The 20,579-nt window shown below is 40.5% G+C and overlaps 3 protein-coding genes across 12 annotated transcripts in view; 1 reads left to right on the top strand and 2 right to left on the bottom strand.

Annotated features, from left to right (window-relative positions):
* fryl (furry homolog, like) overlaps positions 1 to 3,964 on the top strand; it is a 477,034-nt gene extending 473,070 nt beyond the window's left edge. For all 10 annotated transcript variants that reach the window (XM_087987974.1, XM_087987980.1, XM_087987968.1 and 7 more), the window contains 2 exons: positions 492 to 676; positions 2,097 to 3,964. In XM_087987974.1, the coding sequence (XP_087844100.1) occupies positions 492 to 676; positions 2,097 to 2,352 (441 nt within the window). In that variant the 3' untranslated portion in view covers positions 2,353 to 3,964. The remainder of the gene's footprint in view (positions 1 to 491; positions 677 to 2,096) is intronic.
* Positions 3,965 to 5,712: 1,748 nt separating this feature from the next.
* On the bottom strand, positions 5,713 to 7,425 carry zar1 (zygote arrest 1). The gene is made up of 4 exons (XM_043691331.2): positions 6,712 to 7,425; positions 6,193 to 6,285; positions 6,040 to 6,114; positions 5,713 to 5,959 (listed from the first exon to the last, which is right to left on the bottom strand). The coding sequence occupies exons 1-4, from the start codon at positions 7,423 to 7,425 to the stop codon at positions 5,816 to 5,818; spliced, it is 1,026 nt and encodes a 341-aa protein (XP_043547266.1). The 3' UTR covers positions 5,713 to 5,815.
* A 127-nt stretch (positions 7,426 to 7,552) lies between these two features.
* On the bottom strand, positions 7,553 to 19,113 carry slc10a4 (solute carrier family 10 member 4). The gene is made up of 3 exons (XM_043691343.2): positions 18,617 to 19,113; positions 17,731 to 17,941; positions 7,553 to 8,511 (listed from the first exon to the last, which is right to left on the bottom strand). The coding sequence occupies exons 1-3, from the start codon at positions 19,111 to 19,113 to the stop codon at positions 7,987 to 7,989; spliced, it is 1,233 nt and encodes a 410-aa protein (XP_043547278.2). The 3' UTR covers positions 7,553 to 7,986.
* Positions 19,114 to 20,579: the final 1,466 nt, after the last annotated feature.

Raw genomic sequence — 20,579 nt, 5'->3', positions numbered from 1 at the left:
GTGCAATAACTATTTTTAAAAAGGTATTTATAAACCCAATTTTCTCCTTGCAGCTGATAACTTCTCTTTTATACAATGAGTACTAATTTAGTGCCATTTTCTGATCAATCAGAAAGAAGCTAATTTTTGCCTGCTGACATCAATAGTATGTATCACTTGCTGGTTATGCTCCTGACCTGGCAGTCAACATTCAGATGACAAAGGATAGATTAACAACAGGTCCAATGACAAATGTTCACTAAATTATTACAGTGGTGGAATATCTACATTTCATTTCCAATTTACAAGTTATGCATGCAGTTTCCCTCCATTATTTGGTTGCCGCCTGGTAAGAAATTAGAAACGCCATATTTTGGACAGTAAGTTGGTGTTATTTTTCAGTTGTTTACAGAGTAATCTAAGTAACATATGGGAGGCTAGTAGTAATGATTTTAAAACGGTCTCAGGATTAAAATTAAAACCTTAAGTTCTCATTTTTAATTCATTTTCAGGTTATAAATCTGTCAGAGGAACTGGCTCAGTTGGAAGCCAGCCTGAAAGAGGCAGAAGGTTTCAGTAATGAAGTTGAAGTTTCTGAAGCCCTGCAGACATGCACAGAGACTGCTATTCACTCTCTCATTGAAACTTTAAGAAACAAGGAATTTCCATCTGCACTTTCTCAGGTCAAAGCATTCAGGTAATTCATGTAACTAATCAATGGTCATTTAATGAAACAATGATATCAGCAAAAACAGACCACATTAAGCAATTTGGATTGTTTCTAAACATTTCTGATGACATGCAGGATCATTTTACTGGTACTTTTGAACACATAGCATAATTTATTCTAAAGCATATTATTTCCTTTCTTTAAAAAAAGAACTTTTAAAATGTATTTGCTGTCTAGTTTGCACTGTTTTGTTCCAAGTAACTGCAGCAGTATTTATGATGCATGCTTTGCAGCTAAACTGGAACAGTAAAGATCATGAAGGGTTTTGTAAATCAGGTTGAGAATTAAAGAATTGAGGCATTGTATAATCAGGAGCTAATATCAATCATCAAGCAGAGAGGCATCCAGTCCTGAATTAGCAAAAGAATCCACCAACTAAATAGTGGGAAGACTAAAGTCATTTCCCTGTTTCAAATACAAATTGTATTACTGATTACTGTCTCCATCCCTTTCCTGAGCAAGACCCTGAAGTGAACTAACTAGTACGAACTTTGGTGTTATATTTGACTCTCAATATAAGCTTCTAACTAGATATCCCCACCTTCATCAAAATCACCAATTTCCACCTCACCTCATCTTATCTGTTTCTAAGATTGTTATCTATACCTTTGACATGTATAGAATGAACTACTCCAATGCATTCGTAGTCAGCCTCCCAAGTGGATTCTCCATAAGCTCGAGGTTATCCACATTAACTTGCATTCACACCCATTACCCTGTGCTCTCACTGATCGACATTAGCTCCCAGGTAAATAATGCCTAAATTTAAAAATATTAAATCTTGTTTTTGCATCCCTGTTGTCTTGACATTGCCTATCTCTATAATCACTTTCACCGTAAAATCTTCAAGGATGTCTACACTGCAATTTTCCTAAACATCACTCTTGGGTCCCTATGCCTTCAGCAGCAAATGCATTTTCCTCCCTTGTCAGCCTCTTTCCAGACACTCCTTAAAATCTTCTACTTTGACCAAACATTCCGTTAATTTCCCTATATCATCTAATTTAGCTGTGAAAACATGTTTGATGATGCTCTTGTCAGGTGCCTTGGTCTTGTAAAGATACAAATTTAAAATGTTCGAGTCAGTTTTATTGTCATCATAATTATAATATGGTACATGGAAAAATGTTCGTTCAAAGTGTCCAATCTGGAATTCCTTTCATTTGTACCAGCTTCAAGACTTTAACCTGTTAGTTAATGGGGGTGGGTTGTATGCTAGATAAATTATTAAGGAAGGGAAGATATTATAATTGGTTAAAAAGTAAAATTAATCAGTTTAATGCATTGTATAGATTTGATATAGTTTATATTTGATTGCATAGACCTCATCTTTGCAAATTAATTCTTATGCATTATTTTTCCTTTTTTTCTTTCACCCCCCCCCCAGATCTATATGGCCCAATGATATTTTTGGAAACTGTGATGATGATCCAGTACAAACCCTCCTGCATATTTATTTCCGTCATCAGACATTGGGTCAAACCGGCAGTTTTGCAGTAGTGGGATCTAACCAGGACTTATCCAAAGTCTGCTCTAAACTGATGGAGCTGAATCTGCAGATTCGTGAGTCTCTTCGAACAGTGCAGTCATACCAGCTTCTGGCAAAGACATCAGCTTCAGATATTCAAAGTGCTGGATTTTAAGATACACCTGTTGCTCCAATTTCATCCCTTTCATTGTTGAGAAGAAGGTGCATCATGTATATTAATCACATCCCCCACATTGGCTTCAAGTTTTTTGAACATGCTCTAGCTTGTATCTGTTTATAGAAATATAGTCACGCACATGAAGAAACCCGATGTTAGACATTTTAAAACAAATTGACTGGGTAATAGCTGTAAGGAACTAAACAGCAAATCATTCCATGTGCACAAAGTATATAGGATTGACTGTGTAACCATTTTCTGGTAAAGGGCATGGAATGAAGAAAGAAGTGTTATTCTTCATTTTCTGAAGACAACCCTGCTCCCTTGTAATAATGTATAGTAGTGACACTCAGGCTCTCTGTAGCAGGTGGAATGATGCTAAACTCATCTGGGAAATGGCTTTAGGCTGAATAACCTGCAAGGCTTCAAGGCGAACAAGAATATTTCAGCTTTGTTTTCATGGTGTCTATGGACAAACTCTTACATAAACCATTTAATGTCACTTCCCATGTGGTAAAAATATTATTTGTAAGACTTGATTTAGGACAAACTGACTGCAGGCTTTAGAGTATAAAAATGTTAATAGTTCATAGTGTCTCAACGCATGCCTGAAAAAAACATTTAAGGAAATTTATTTTGTATTAGAACTAATATGATCCATAGTATGCTGTAGAAAATCTTATATAAGGTTAGGATACTTGACAGGTAAATTTAACTGAGTTTTACTCAGTAATGTAAAGTAATTCTACATGTTATTTTTGCTTACTGTTCAGTGTACATCAGATGCTCTTTGATCAGTGATCATTATAAATACCACTGGTATCTAACCAAAAATATGCCTGTAGGTACTCCAAACTGAACAGCAGCAGAAATAGTGCTTCATCCTAGCAATTTTAGGACAACTCACCTAACTTATTTTACTCTGTAAATATTTTAGACCTGTATAGTGTAAAATCAGTATTGTTTTTCTTGTAAATTTGTGCATTGCACTGTTGTGAGAATAGGTGTATAAAACTAATGCAAAACAAAACAAAAACTAAGTACTGGTAATGAGTCTTTATCTGCTGTCTCTCTAGTCTGTGAATTTACAGATAATTCTGAAAAGCAGATACTGTTCTGTCTACTCACACGAACTTTGGGACCATTTTTTCCGCATTATTGGGAAAGAAAGTCAAGGATGAATCTGCAACCTTCAATATACTCAAAAGGACTGAAATGCTGAAAACCTCCAGCTTTCATAATTGTGATTCTATTGCAGCAGTGGCTTTCTTTGGAGAAAAATTGAATGTAAAATCACCCATTGGTGGTGTACCTGCCTCTGTTTGCTGGGAATGACCCTGCTTATAATATGCATCTGTCCTATCCACTGTGATTTTTCTTGGGCTCTATACCATGGAGCATAGAATGTACTGTTTAATTATTAGCATCTGCCTTTTGAGAAAAAGTGAATTATAGACCAGAAATAATTGTGATGAATTGTATGAGTTTAAGGCACTGTGCATGCTATCAGACTGCAAACAGTAGTTCATAATTGAAGGCTCTGTAACCAGTCGTAGCAAATTAACAAATCACTGTAATCATTCTTCAACGATAAATTATTTTGTTGGCAGTTTGGTATTTTGGCTGTTTAAATATTTAGTGAACATACTGGAGAAAAATGGTAATATTTTAACATGTTTATCCAAGTATGTTGTTTATAATCAAGGAACATTTGCCAAGCTTTAGCTAAAGCTTGGCACAGTTATACCACAGTTACCTTTATCACTGATCTCCTTTTATAGATAATGACTTCCCTTCCAAATAGGGATAGCTAGTTCAACAGTTATGTTTTACCTCCACTTCACAGATTTATAGTATATATCATTTTTCATTCCAAACCACCTTTTCCCTTATTCTAATAAAATTGTTTTTGTCCTTTCCCTAATATGTATTCCCTTTTTTACATGAATTGTAAATTGAGTTTTAATATCCCCCATTCCTGCACTACATTTGACAAGTCAACTAACATTGTCAACCTTCAGTTATACAAAAGGATTTAAAAGCCACCCTACCAAAAGTGCATTTGTATGTGAAGAATGGGATAATGTTATACATATGATCTAGAAAAGTACTAAGGTCTTTGCTATCTCTCGATTGATGTTTAGATTAGTGTTTCTATACCACAAATGAACTTCAGTTAAAATGGTTAGGGCAACTCAACCCATTGCATCTTTTTTTAAAGTAACCAGCTGTTTCTTAACCTTAAACTATTTTTGAACATCAACACTAACCCCTTCTGAAGCTGTTGTCTTGTCAGATTAAAGCGGTCAAATTTACCACACTAGTTCAGCAGGTTTCTCTGCAATCTTTTAAAATGTTTCATTATAGTTCACAATTTTAAAAAGCTTCTAGTGACAAATCTACTCAGCCTATGCAGGGAGAGCTCCAATTATGTTTAGGCAGTTGACATTACAGGGAAAGCAGCATCAGGAGGAAGTCTTGGTCAAAAACAATTCAAGTGTTTGTTAGGAATACTAAACTATTTTCTAGTTCTCAACAACTAGGATACAAAACTAAACTAACATTTGAAATCAACAGTCAGATGTACAGCATAGAACAGACCCTTTACTCCAACTTAAGAGTTCTACTTGCCAGCACCCAGCCCATAACCCTCCAAACATTTCATATATCCATCCAGATGCTTTCTAAATGTTACAATCATATTAGCCTCTACCATTCCATACACTCACCACTCTGGACTCCCCCCACCCTAGGGAAAAGGCTGTTCACAACCCAAAAACATTACACATTGTCCCTAAAATTCTAGATTGCAAGTTCAGATTAGGTTTACCTACTATTCAAATAGTTAAAATCCAGCTAGCTGTAAATATGAAAGACTAATAACTGAAAATACTGTAATGTTTCAGTGCACCAACTCCAGATGTTATGACTTAAATCAGTGCTAACTGGTGATATTTAGTGGTTTAAGGTGGACTCGCCACTATTGTTCATACAGTGACTCCAGCTTCTAATCCATTTTAATAGAAGGGGTGAAGTCAAAAATGAAATATTCGAAACAGATGGCAAAGAGGAGGAATCCTAATTTGAGACAGCTACTCATTAAGGCGTGAGGTCCTCCAGAAAATCTCAATCCAGACGTCCGAGTCTGTGCTTTACTGCTGGAGTAACTATTAAAGAGTCCCTAAAATTCAAACTTCAGTCACAAACCAGAATGTTTCTGTAGAGCATTTTAACACTGGCTAATGGGAGGGGGAAGAAGGGCCGTGGAGGAGAGACTTTAAATCTTCAAATATTTAAACCACAAGTAAATATTCGATTTGAAGTGAAGGCAAGAGAAACCGGCGTGCTTTTTGTACACTTTATTTTCTTAAGCGATGTTCGAAACCAAAAAAACACAAAAATAAAGTTTCCTGCGTTCCTGTAACTCGAGTCCCCGCAGGAATTAACGCTACCATCCAAATCAAATGATGTATTTGAAGCTGAAAGTGCTATCACAGGAGAGCCGCTTGCCCTTGCATCTCCCACAGAGATCCTGACGGTGGGGTCTCTTCGGGTCAACGTGGCGCATTTTGACGGGACATGTGCATCTTGTCTGTTTGCAGGTCTGATGGGCAGGAAAAAACAAGTCTGGGACACTCTTCATTAAAGCGTCTACACAGGCTGTGCTCCTCCTGGGCTACTTACTTGACAGGTGATGTCCTCCACACGGTAAGGGTTGTAGGCCTTCTCGCAGGTTCTGCAAAATTGCTTAAAGTAGACCTGACGGTCCAAGAGATTCGTGATTTAGAGAAATCTAAGCGACCATATGTAATAAAGTATTGGCGAAAGACCCCTTACCTTGTTAGTACCTTGTACACACCACACGTATGCACTCTCCCAGCGGGCGCTGCAGTCTTTGCAGTGGAAATAGCCGTATTTCTGCTCCAGGAACTAATGAAAGTTTAGGATTCAGTTATCAGCATACCAAATAACTGCAAGCCAACGTACCGAACTAACTACCAGCACATTTTCCAGAAATGCATTTAACTCCGTGCCCGCTGAATTCACCTCAACCCAAAGAGAAAAAGACAATCGTTTAACGTCCCAATATCTCCCACAGGTTTTGCGATTGGTGACATTTTACTACTAAAAAGGGCACTATAAAATGCAGTTAAACTCTTGGCGATTTAAATAAAAGTTCTCTTTCAGATGTCATTCTTAATTGTCCCAAGTTGACTGGTTTAGACAGTGACATGACCTGAGAGAATCTTTACTCGGCTGGTGAACTGTTCCTCTGCAGATGCTGCCTGGCCTGTTGAGTATTTGCAGGCGAGTTCTCTAATTTAACGACTGGGACCCGGGGAAAGGGAACCTCACCTGAAATCTCAAGCGTTTCTCGCTTGTGCCGGTTTTCGGGACTGGGTCTGCAGCCTCCGGCTTGTTCCCGTTTTCCGCTGGAGTTTCAGGCAGCTCTCCGGCTGAAAGGCCCGGACTGTCCGCGGGTTCACCTCCTTTCTCTTCAGCTCGGACATCCTGCTCTGGGGCCGGTTCCTCCTGTTTCACTGCCTCCGGCTCGCCTTCCTCCTCTGGCTGCTCTGGCTTCCCGGGTGTTTCTCGGGCAGCCTGCCGCGGCCCTCCCCTGGACACGAAGCTGTTGAGATTGGGGGATACAATCGGGGAGTAAATGGCCATGGTCCTCCGGAAGCGCACATTCCTGGGCATGCTGGCCGGGCTGCCCTGCACTTGGGTCTGGGAGGGCCGGCGCCTTGGTCTCATGGTTATGGTCAGCAGGGTTCTGGGGCCCAGGGAACATTGCACAGACGCATCAATCTTGGGGTTAACCTGCACTCCAACATCTTTCGTGTTGGCTTTTCTCACTCGTGGTGTTAGGTTTGGGTTCACCTGGGATAATATCGCTTTGAGCTGAGCCCGCTGATAGTTATCAAAATATTCCCCAGGGTCACCGTAGTTGTTCAAGTAACCCCTCGGTCTCCAGCTGGAAGCTTTCGGTCGGCTGCTCAAGTATTGGTAAGAATATGGATTGTACGGTGAGTAAATATAATCAAACGCATCTTCACCTAATGTAGCCATAATGTTCGGCCTAGGCTATATCCCCGTGGCTTTATTTATATGGTCCACCCAGTCAGAATATTTAAAAAGAAACCCACTAGTTGAATCTATTAAATCAATTTAACACGCTTCACTCATGGCTTTCGGGGACTTTTATTAGCAATGAGCGAACAACACATGGTAATCTGAAAGAAACAATGTGATTTCATGTGGCTTCAATTACTGTAGAGGAAATGCAAATTACTTTGCGGGTCTCTGCTAGTTTCGAAGTAAGTGAACACTGATCACGTTTCCTTACAGTTCTTAATTTAAACACCAACAGGTTTGAATTTACCCGCTAAAGTATTTGGATACATGTTGTCCTAGAATGTCACTGTTTCGCTAAAATTAGCCCAACGCTAATAAAATAATTGACATTTGCACTCATTGATTGAATTTTAAAATTAAAGCAATTTATTCTCATTTCCCCCCAAGACAGGAAAACGAGATTGCACAGAGCACGTGAAAGTGTTGGAGCTAACGATCAATTGAAGGGATTGGCAACCAGCAACCATTCCTATTCCGGTTTCTTACAGTCCCCTTTCACATTCGCGACTCGCTGATAGTAGGTTCCATTATAACAGCGTGTTGTTCACTCTCACTAACAGCTCCGTAAGATGAGTCAATAACCTCTTCCTCTTTGAGTTTCTTGTAGGAAATGTCCGTGTCATCATCTAGATCTGCTGGCTTCTCCCTGGGCGTCACGTTCCTTGTGTAGATTTTATATCCCAGAACAAAAAGGCCAGCTTCTGTCGCTTGGAATAAGGCATAGAGTAGCGGGAACATGTAGATACCGCCAATTACCTGGGGAGGGAAAGCTAATTTCAGGATGGCTGTGCAAAGTTGGACATTTTGACATCCGGTCCCCAAAGAAACAGTCCTTTTACAGTTAGGAGGCAAATTGAAGAGCGCACCCAAACCATAACCGGCAACGTGGCCAGCGAAGGGCATCAGGACAGCTACATAATACACAGAAGCCGGGATATTGGCGAGCAGGTCAGGTCCCAGTAAGGTGCCAGTGAGGATGAAGAGGATTATCAGAGTGACCATCAAGGACCATAGAGAAACCTAGACAAGGAATAGTTAAATAAATAAGTGCGCCCTATACAAATTCTACATCCCTTATTAATTTAAACATTTTTACAGCTGTTTTCTAAACGTGATATCAGCCACTTTGCAACGAAAAAGAAAAGACTTTCTAACTGGTACAAACCTAGAAATAATGGGACTTCAAAATGACTTGGAAGCCTAGGTCTATCTTGTCATTGGGACTGAAAGATAGAGGTTACAGGACAGTGATACTCATGTGGGTGAGAAGAGCCGGTTGCTCATGTATTGAGCAGGGAAACCTCCTGCTGTTTACCACTCTCCCCAAGTGCTCTCCTCCATGTTGGAAGAAGCACTGGTTGGGACTTCATTACCTGTTATTAACAATGGCTCAGTAGCACAACTACTGACTGAGTCCTGAAGAGGTTCCTTGAAGGTGGAATCACTGGTAGACAGGGTAGTGAAGAAGGCATTCAGCATGCTTGCCTTTTTTCGGTTAGTGCATTGAGTATAGGAGTCAGGAGGTCATGTTGCGGCTGTACAGGACACTGGTTAGGCCACGTTTGGAATATTGCATTCAGCTCTGGTCTCCCTGCTTTAGGAAAGATGCTGTGAAACAGAAAACATTTACAAGAACGTTACTCAGATTGGGGGGTTTGAGCTATAGACAGAGGCTGAATAGGCTGGGGCCATTTTCCCTGGAGCGTCAGAGGCTGAGGGGGGGACCTTTAGAGGTTTATAAAATCATGAGTGGCACGGATGGGGTGAATAGTCAAGGTTATTTTCCCAGGGTCGGGGAATAAAAAAAGAGAGACCATAGGTTTAAGGTGAGAAGGGAATGATTTAAAAGGGACTGAGAGGCAACTATTTTCTAAATGTGATATCAGCTGCTTTGGACTTAAAAAGAAGAAAGACATTCTAAATGGTACAAAGCTAGAAATAGTGGGAGTTTTTAATGTGATTTTGAAGTTTTGTATACAGATCATTAAAATGTGAAACAGACATAAAATAAAACCAACAAAGCTTTATGGAGCAATGCCTTCATACCAGATGACCAGAGCACAAGTGGCAGAGATGGGGATGTGGTGATAATATCAGAACTGGTCAATGTCATTTCAAGTTGTTGCTGCTGGAATGTAAATTCTCTTAATAAATCTGAAATCGAAAACCATCTCAGTGACGGGATGGTGAAAGTATCATTGTTGTGAAAATCTATCAGGTTCACAAATGTCCTTTAGAGGGTGAAACTCTACCGTCCTTTCCCAATCTCATCAACATGTGACTCCAGACCCACAGCAACACAGTTGACTCATAATTGCCATCTGATGTGGCAACAGCAAGCCACATTAGTGTTAGGCAATTAATGCTGACCCCCATCAGCGACATAGTTCCATCAGACCATTACCTATTACTAACAGCGGCTCAGTAGCACAACTACTGACTGAAGGGGTTCGTTGAAGATGGAATCACAGGTAGACAGGGTAGTGAAGAATGCATTGAGTACACTTGCCTTTATTGTTCAGTGCATTGAGTATATGAGTTGGGATGTCATGTTGCAGCTGTACAGGACACTGGTTAGTCCAGTTTTGGACCATTGTGTTCAATTTTGGTCTCCCTGCTTTAGGAAAGATGTTAAACTTGAAAGGCTCCAGAAAAGATTTACAAGATATTGCCTAGATTGTAGGGTTTGTGCTCTAGGGAGAGACTGAATAGGCTTGGGTGTTTTCCCTGGTGCGTTGGAGGCTGAGGGGTGACCTTATAGAGGTTTATAAAATCATGAAGGGCTTGGATAGGGTGAATAGTCAAGGTCTTTTTCCCAGTGTAGGGGAGTTCAAATGTAGAGGACTTAGATTTATGGTGAGAGGGGAAAGATTTAAAAAGGATTTAAGGGGCAACTTTTTCACGCTGAGAGTGGTGCGTGTATGGAACGTGCTGCAAGAGGAAATGGTGGAAGCTGGAATAATTACAATATTTAAAAGTCATCTGGATGGGTACATGAATAGAAAGAGTTTGAGGGATATGGGCCAAATGCTGGTTAATGGTGCGAGATTAATTTAGAATATCTGGTCAGCATGGATAAGTTGAACCAAAGGGTCTGTTTTCAAGCTGTACACTATGTATGTGTGACATATCTGCTACACTGGACGTTTGGTAGTTGGTAAGGGATCCAACATGAAGAAAAGCTTACTTGGCATCAGCTTCGCCAATCTGCCTGTTGCAGATGTGTCTGTTCATGACAGTAATGATGGAAGTGGATGATCAAACTCTGCGTCCTCCTGAAGTACTTTGTGGAGACAAAATTTCACCATCATGTTGAGGATACTATCCATTGAGCTGTGGGACATTATCACTGTGCTAATTGGGATAAATTCAGGATAGGTCTAGTCGCTGAAAACTGGACATCAATGAGGTGCTGTTGGTCAAGAATCCATTATCGCATGGTCCACTGTGCACATCATATTGCCATTACCATAAAACCAGGGAATCAATTCCAGTTCAATGAGGAATATAGGATAGCAAACTAGAGGATGCACCAGGCATACTAAAAAATGTGGTGTCAAACTGGTGAAGCTACAACACAATGAGGTATACCAAACGGAAAGTATCATGTAATGCATTGAGCAAAACGATCCCAAAACCAACAGATCACATCTAAACTCTACAGTCCTACAACATTCAATCAGGAGTTTAATGGATAGTTAAACAACTAACCAGGAGAGTTCACAAGTACCCCCATCCTCATTGAAGTGCCAAAAGGGAAAAGATCAGGCCAAATTATTTGCAATGATTTTCAGCTGGAAATGCCATGCAGTTGACCTCCTGAAGTAAAAGTCATCACAAATGCTCAGCTTCACCCAGAATAAAAGCAAAACACTGCAGATGCGGGAAATCTGAAACAAGCATGAAAATTGTTGGAGAAACTCAGCAGGTCCGACAGTAGCTGTGGAGAGAAAAACAGTAAACATTTCAAGTCTGATATGACTAAGAATAATACCAGACTCAAAGTCTTCACTTTGTTTCTCTCTCAGCAGATGGTACCAAATTTCTTGAGTTTATCAGTATTCACTGAGTTTGTTCCAGTCTTCACCCAATTTGTTCATTCCATGTGATCTCAAAGAAACAGCAAAAGGCATTGGTGCTGCATTGGCTATAGGAGCTGACAATACCCTAACTGGAGTACTTAAGACTTATGCTCCATAACTCCATACCCTTTATCAAACTGTTCCAGTAAAACTTCAATATTACCATTTATGTGTGATAATGTATAAAAATTACCCAAGTATATCCTGTCTGTAAGAGAATGGTCAAATCCAATCTAGCCCATTCATATCCCAGTCAGTTTACTCTTGATAATCAGCAAAGTGATGACATTAAAGCAGTTTTTGACTAAGTGTGACAGCGAGTCAGTGCAGGTATTACTCCACTGGTTGGATTAATGCCTGGTACAAAGAAAATCTTTGTGAATGTTTAAGACTAATCAACTGAATTACAGGATAGCTCTGCAGGAGTTTCTCAGCATAATATCCTCAGCCTAACCAACTTCAGGTGCTTCACCTTTCCTTCACCATCAGATCAGAATTGGGAAAATTTTCTGTCAACGTACAGTGTTCAGTATCATTCATGGTTCCTTATATATTGAAGATGTTTGTGTCAATATGTAATGAGATCCAGAAACATTTAGGCAAGAGTCAATAAACCACCATCTCCAGTAAGAAAGAATCTAGCTTGCTATTATGTTATCGTTGCTAAATCCTCTGCAATTAACATCTATTGACCAGAAACTTAAGTGGACTAGTCATTAATATTGTGGCTGCAAGAGTAGGTCAAAGACAGGGACTCTCTGCAAGTAACTCACTTCCTTACTCTCCAAAACCTGTCCATAAGTCATAATTCAGGTGTTTGATAGAATATTCTCCACTTGCCTGGTTCCAACAACAATTATCAGGCTTGACATAATCAAAAATAAAGCAATTGTTTGATCAACACCTCATTCATCATCTTATATATTCATTTCCTCCACTTTGGTGTATAATTGCAGCAATGTGTACCATCTACATAAACCCCTTTCATTGACACATTCAAAAGCATGACCTCTACTATCTAGAAGGACAAGGACAACAGAAACTTAGAATCGGATGTTTTGCTCATAGCCACACAGCATCACGACCTGGAAATATATCACCATTTCTTTACCATAGCTGGGTCAAAATCCTGGAACTCCCTTCCTAATAGCATATAGGCTGCAACAGTTCAAAAAGGTGATTCATCTCAAACTTCCTGGGTGATATGGTGACTCAGTGGTTAGCACTGCTTGCCTCACAATGCGAGGGACCCCAGGTTTAATTCCACCCTTGTGTGTGGAGATTGTACATTCTCCCCATGTCTGCATGGCTTTCCTCTCACAGTCCAAAGATGTACAGGTTCAGTGGATTGGCCATGGGAAATGCAGGGTTACAGGAATAGGGTAGGTGGTTGGGTCTGGTTAGGATACCCTTTAGAGGTGCAGTGTGTACTTGATGGGCCTGCTTCCATGATTCTATGATTCTGATGGACAAGTAGCAAAAAGTGGCCAAGCCAGTGACATCCACATCCCATGAAAAGAAAACATATCTGGAATTTACTACATTAAGACATCTTAGTTGAAGTTTTCAAGATATTAAAGGAATCAAAGAAAGTGAGGGGGACATAATCTAAAACGACAGCCATTCCTTTAAAGAGTGAAATGAGGAAAACCTTGTTACAGACATTTGGAATTTTCTTTCACAAATGGAAATTAATGTTTGATCAATTGTTCATTTTAAATCTGAGATTGATATAAAACAAAGGTATTAGCAAATATAGACAAAGGCATGGAGTTAGTTCACAGGTCAGCTGCAATCTCACTGAATGTTGGAACAGGCTGGAGGGGTAAATATCCCACTCCTGGTCTTAAATACTGAAAATTACAAGTTTTAGCTTTTGAACTTGATGTAGGTTTGCCACGATGCTTAGAAAAGAGGTTGTGTGAGGGAACAGACATTAGCAGCACATACATTTTGGTTGTAAAATGGTAATATTCCTTATGGGGATGTTCCTTATCATCTGTGAAACCAGAACACACTGTAGAAATGTTAGCTGTAATTATTTGTTTTAGATGGTAAATGTGGTTGTGTGGGTGCACTTTCAGAATGTGGATCTAACACTACAACATATAGGCATATTGTAGAGGATTGGATTTCAGAAGATCAGATGTTTACACTATTTTTAAAAAAGCTAGAAATCTGAGCAAAAGTTTACATGTGAAACAATCACCTCAGCAATTAATTACATAATCCAACCTAACGAGAAAGTCATACATCAATCTGTTCTGATGGGATAAAGCTAACGTCAGAAATGAGTGAAAGCCTATCAGGTCAGAATTGGGAGCAAAAGAGTTTATTTGAAAAGTAATACAAATATGTGAAAAGAAGAAAAGCTTTGTTTAATGCGAGATTTGAATCAATCAAATAAAACTTACTTCAAAATTCAAGTTAGAAGACAATATGTAGGACTGATTCAAGTGAACAACAAGATATAAGGCACATTGGCAATGATTGGCGACCCAAACAATGCATTTCCCAAACTACAAAAATATTGATCGATCATATAAACTCCAGAGTATAACATTCAATAGGATTTAGTATTAATACTAAAGACCCATAACCATGACTGCTATATAAACTCCAAGAGAATGAGTGAAATACTTAAACAAATAAGGGACTGACCCCTTATTCTGGGAAAGTGATCCTCAGTCTAGACTCTCCTGCCAGGGAAAACACCTCTCAGAATCTTCTCCGTCAGGCTCATAATAATGTTATAATGTATGTTTCAATAGGATCCTCCCTCATTCTTTTAAATTCTAGAAGGTATGGGCCTCATCTACTAAACCCCTTCCCAGAGGACATTTTAGGAATCCACCTAATGAATTGTAACCATATATTCGCTCCATCCTTCCTGAGGTCTGAAGACTAACCTACACACAGTGTTCCAGGTGTGATCTCACTATGGTTCTATATAATCTTTCTTGATCAAGGAGACAGAAGTATTAATTAAAAGTAATTTGAATCTACAAATCTTCACTTCTATTGCCAAATGAAATTTGAGAGCTTCTATCCTGTGGTCTGTAAAATATTTACTTGGACCATATTTAATTTTTGCTCTTCAAACTTACACTCACAAAAAGCAAATGGCAACATTTACCAGACTTTTTAATACTAAATTGAGGCAAATTATAAACCTTTTGATATAATAGAAAAAGAGAGAATGACAACAATAAAAAAAACCAAATGATGTAATGAAGCAAACATTTCATAATATCATCCAGAACTGAAATCTGCATTTGAAATATTTTACAGAAGGTGGAAATTCAGTTTACCCAAATGGAAATAAAATAAATAAATCTCCAACCAAAATTTCATCCGAGTATTCTCATCACAGGAAGAAAACTTGCAGTTTTGCGCCACCGTTTACTGCATTGATCTGAATATATATCTTGCCATTTACGTTCAATAAGCTCAGACTAAAAGAACACGCCTCAAAGACATGTGAGTTGTGGTGCATATTGTTCTTTTACAATAATTATATATCTTAATAATTAAGATAGTAAAGTGTTGTGAGATTTTAAAATTCACTTGAATCACAGAAATAGACTGTATCTCTCTAAATCAATCTAAAGGACAGCAAAACTGCATTGAAAGGTCAGCATAGATTATATAGACAATCTGATCATTGCTTACGAACTCACAGCCATCTGAGTCAGAGGCCAGAGTGCCACCAACTGTACTGGTACTCTGTTCATTAGCAGAAAATTGATTGGTTTTCTTGGTATTTCATAGCAGTGAGAAAAGTAATAACATTATAGTAGTAACAGGATACGTCAGAGTTAGCATGGATTTATGAAGGGGAAATCATGCTTGACTAATCTTCTGGAATTTTTTGAGGATGTAACTCTGAAGATGGACCAGTGGATGTAGTATACCTGGACTTTCAGAAAGCCTTTGATAAAGTCTCACATAGGAAGTTAGTGAGCAAAATTAGGGTACATGGTATTAGGGGCAAAATATTGACATGGATTGAAAATTGGTTGGCTGACAAAAAACAAAGAGTAGTTCCCTTTCGGAATGGCAGGCGGTGACCAGTGGGTGTGCCGCAGGGATCAGTGCTGGGACCACAGCTTTTTACAATGTACATTAATGATATAGATGAAGGTATTAAAAGTGATATTAGCAAATTTGCTGATGACACAAAGCTGGGTGGCAGGGTGAAATGTGAGGAGGATGTTAGGAGAATACAGGGTGACCCGGACAGGCTAGGTGAGTGGACGGATGTATGGCAGATGCAGTTTAATGTAGATAAATGTGTGGTTATCCACTTTGATGGCAAAAACAGGAAGGCAAATTACTACTTAAGTGGAGTCAAGTTAGGTAAAGGGGCAGTGCAACGAGATCTAGGTTTTCTTGTACACCAGTCAATGAAGGTAAGCATGCAGGTACAGCAGGCAGTGAAGAAGGCTAATAACATGCTGGCCTTCATAACAAGAGGAATTGAGTATAGAAGCAAAGAGGTCCTTCTGCAGCTGTACAGGGCCCTGGTGAGACCGCACCTGGAATATTGTGCGCAGTTTTGGTCTCCAAATTTGAGGAAAGACATTCTGGCTATTGAGGGAGTGCAGCGTAGGTTCACAAGGTCAATTCCCGAAATGGCGGGACTCTCTCATGCTGAAAGATTGGAGCGACTGTGCTTGTATACGCTTGAGTTTAGAAGGCTGAGAGGGGATCTGATTGAGACCTATAAGATTATTAAAGGATTGGACACTCTGGAGGCAGGAAGCATGTTTCCGCTGATGGGTGAGTCCCGAACCAGAGGACAAAGTTTAAAAATAAGGGGTAGACCATTTAAGACAGAGATGAGGAGAAACTTCTTCACCCAGAGAGTGGTGGGTGTGTGGAATGCTCTGCCCCAGAAGGCTGTGGAGGCCAAGTCTCTGGATACTTTCAAGAAAGAGTTGGATAGAGCTCTTAAGGATAGTGGAATCAAGGGTTATGGGGATAAGGCAGGAACAGGTTACTGATTGAGGATGATCAGCCATGATCACAATGAATGGTGGTGTTGGCTTAAAAGGCAGAATGGCCTACTCCTGCACCTATTGTCTATTATCTTTAAATCTTTATTTTCATTTAAAATATTAGACTTTTGTATTAGAAAACTGTGATTGAGACCCTACATGGCACTCATTTGAAGGAGGTTAATAGAGAACTACAGTTATAGTCATAGAAATATTGCTAAAGTGCTTTCTCACACGACTTAATCTTTACACAAGGTGAGTACAAACCCCTAGTTAAATGTGAAGACATGTCTGAAATGGTCTTTTCGATCTCTGGATACCTTATAAAACAAGAATACTTTAATTTTATTACAAAACAAATTATATGGTATACTCTTTCCAAAATGAAACATCAGCTGTTGAGTTAAACATTTCACTTTTATCCAAATGTACAAGTGTAATTCCCTCCCAGTAAGGCAAGCAGACTGAGAGTGCAACTGGCCAAATCTGCTTTTGAAGGGTTCACACCCTAAACATAAGTTGGCATGTTCTATCTGCATTTACTATATGATCTGCTCGGAGTTTATAGTGGTTCTGATTTTTATTTCTGATATCACTTGTTTGTTAATTTGTCATTTTTATTCTCATTGTTCAACACAAGCCCAGTTTTTTTTAATAGACCTGTAAGAGTCCAATTATTGTCAGATCTGTTTGTCTTGTGTTTTGTAAATGACGTTGCGAGAGACTGGAGCCTTATGATGTGCATTTTGACTGGCAATACTTTGAAAAGAAAAATTATTAAAATGTGAGCAAATTCTAGAAAAACCATTTACATATTCAGTTAAAACACCTGTATAAAAATTATTGTGTAACTGTGCTGACTGAATGAATATCTAATGGAGTCTGCTCAGGATGAGATTGTCAATGTGACATCAGTTCTGTTGCAAGTCAAAACTTTAAATGTCATTATATATATATTAAAAAAATGGTTTTGTCAATGTTCATAATCAAATTATCTTTAATGACTCTGATCCATTTTTTGGATTTCATACAATTTACTGCAATACCTGTGTTATTCAGAAGAAGTCAAAATCTTTGACCAGATTTTGCACAGTATGAATAAAAAAAGGATGGTTTCAAACAATCTCAACAAAGTTTCACCTTTCCAGTCACTGTACCTTTAGGAGGAAGTCTGCTGCTCTATTGTATCTGTATCTGATGAAGACCCCCAACCCAATCGGAATTAAAGTTCCACAGAGAGTAAGAATTATTGCCCCGAAAGGCATGAGCTGAACGACAGGGGTATTAATCCAGGCTCGGCTGTAAATCCATAGACACAAGGGCATCAGCAGCAGGGCCAGAAGTGTGGAGGAGATAGTCATGATTATGCTAAAATAAAGGGAAAGGACAAAACTAATTAGACTGAACAATGCAGTTAGGAGTACAGCATCAGGTCAGTGTGCAGCACCACAGTTTATTCACTTGGTCTACACTATCATTCTCCACTCACAGCAACTGGAGCCAAGCAGCACTATCTCTGCCACAAAGGAGACCTTGTACTGTAACTCATCTCCACCATCTGGTTAACCTTTTCAGCCTGCCCATCCCTCCACGCTCCTTCACTTCTGCATCTCCCCTTACTCCCGTCCCTCACTCGCTCTCCCCTGCACTTCTCATTCTCCCTCACTCTCCCCGGTTTCTACCCTCATTCTCCCTCAGCTCCACTCATCCTCTCCCTCCCCTCCCTCATTCTCCCTCCCCTCCACTCCCTCACCTTCACTTCACTCCCTCACCTTCACTCCTCATTGATAATTCCCCTGATTCCACTCTTTTGCCCTGGAGACCCAGTCCCAGTAACAGGGAGATGATGTGGTCCGTTCCTGACGGGCTGTGAGGCCAGAGGCTGGCCCTAACTGGGACATTGCCGCTCCCAATCCCAAGCCGTTTGGGAATGTTTGAAAGCTTTCCTTCTTTTAGCTCACGTTGCTCCGGGCAATCTGAGCAGATGGAGGGAGTGAGGGTGGGGGTGAGCTGGAGGGCCTGGCTGCAGGAAGGGCTGCTCACCTGAGGTTCATGTCTCCGTGGACCAGCAGAGACAGGATGTTGGAGAGGGTTCCCCCGGGACAGCAGCCACACAGCAGCACCGCGGTGGCAGCCACCTCTCCCAGAGAGAACACCAAGGCCAAGAGGAAAGCGAGCAGGGGCATGACCACAAACTGGGAGGTGGCGCCGAGCAGCACAGCCACGGGGCTGCGGAGGTGCTGCCCGAGCTGGCGGGGCTGCACGGTGCAGCCCAGCCCCAACATGGTGATGCTCAGGAGCCCCGCCACCAGCACATTGATGCCTTGGCTGAGCAGCGGCTCCCAGGCAGCCCGGGAACCCGGGGCAGCGTCAACCTCACCCGGGGATGCAGCTGCATGGCTCCAAGCGATGGTCACCTCCAGGCCAGTCACATTGCTGAAGTCTCCAGCAGTGCTGTTCTCCGAGTCACTGAGATTCAACGTCGCCGAGGAAGTTGCAGCTTCCCAGGTCACATTTCCTGCTGAAGTGTAGTTTTCCATCTCACTGACGGTGCACACACTCCCAGCTCCTCTCCCGGCAGTATTTATAGGAGCACAGTCCAGATCTCCTCTCCCGGCAAAACTGCAGTCAATGGTTTCTTCCAGTGGGATTTTATTGGTGAGCCGAGAGCTCTCCATCAAATTGGAGTGAGGACCAAGAAAGGTGATTAGCATCTTCTTTAAAAAAAAGGCTCCCTCTGTCCCAACAACTCCTGGCTCCTGCTGGTTTCCCAGTTACTCTGCTTCATTTCGCAAAAAATAAAACAAGCCAACAAATTGCGACGGAGTCTCAGGTATTAGATTTGGTACCAAGTTCTGTCTTGAAGAGACAGGGAGGATGCGCTGAGATGTGAAAGCCTGGGACAGATTGGGGAAGCTCAGTTTGACCGAGTCTCTCAGTGCAATGTCCCCATGCTCTGTGTGCCCCACTAACCAGTGACTGTGCCAGTCTGCCCGAGAGGACACCAACTCAAACACCGAGAGGCAACCAGCCTGCAGTCACAGAATCCTTTACCCGAGAGTTATTCTTTATTGTCCTGATTTAATTGTATTCGCCGGCCGTTTTGTTCTCCAGCTCTTTCATCCTAAACCCCAGAGCAGGGAGGGACTGCAGAGAGGGAGGGAGGGAGGGAGAGATTCCGTTTCCCCGCTCGTTCTGAGGGAAGGTACTGTGCGGAAGATCAATGCCTCCGCGTTCACGAATTGAAGGGAACGAAATTACGTTGCTGCAGGCTCTGTCCATATCCCCAGAGAGCATCAGAAAGGTAGTTGCTTTGGATGTAAAAATCAGGAATGAGTGAAACACCATAAAAAAGGCAAAAACTCCCTCAATTCCAAAACCGCGAGGGACTCCGATTAGCTCCAAATCTATTTCTAAATGGTAGTGTTGGTAAATTTTAAATTGTAATGTCGGTAAATTTTAATCCTATTTTAAATATCACGTGTTGACAGTTACTGGCAATAATCCTAACGTCTAGCCAAGGAATACTTGTCATTATCTCGATTAATACAAATTCACTTCCGAAATAATAACATCAGTATTTAAAACTTTCATTCAAATGTTTGGTAGAATCGGAAATTTAACAAAATGCCATCATGCGCTTTTATTAAAATGACAGCGAGAATTTACTTTCACCTCTCTGGCCCTGGTACCAGGGCAGGCACAGTCCGATCCCACTGTAGAGTGCATTCATGTGAAATCCTCTTTGAACAGAAGATTAGAAAGACGTTGCCTCAAATCTATGTAATTAGTGAGCTGCAAGTGTAGGAAATGCCTTTGGTTTTACAACTCCATTAAATGTCAAATTCCAGTCTGTTTTTCCTTTTATGCCAAGACGGTACACAACTGCTTCAGTACCTGTGTATATACACTTACATTTTTTTATGAATAAAGTATATTTTTGCAATAAAATAATGTAAAACCGTCTTGTACTCTGTCCCAACTTAAATGTTTTTGCCCCAGCTGA

The sequence above is a fragment of the Chiloscyllium plagiosum genome, unplaced genomic scaffold, assembly GCF_037043375.1.
Source record: "Chiloscyllium plagiosum isolate Xiang-an unplaced genomic scaffold, Cpla_swu_hap1 HiC_scaffold_1, whole genome shotgun sequence".
Taxonomy (NCBI): domain Eukaryota; kingdom Metazoa; phylum Chordata; class Chondrichthyes; order Orectolobiformes; family Hemiscylliidae; genus Chiloscyllium; species Chiloscyllium plagiosum.
The sequence above is the reverse complement of the archived record's forward strand: the minus strand, read 5'-3'. Positions and strand labels throughout refer to the sequence as shown.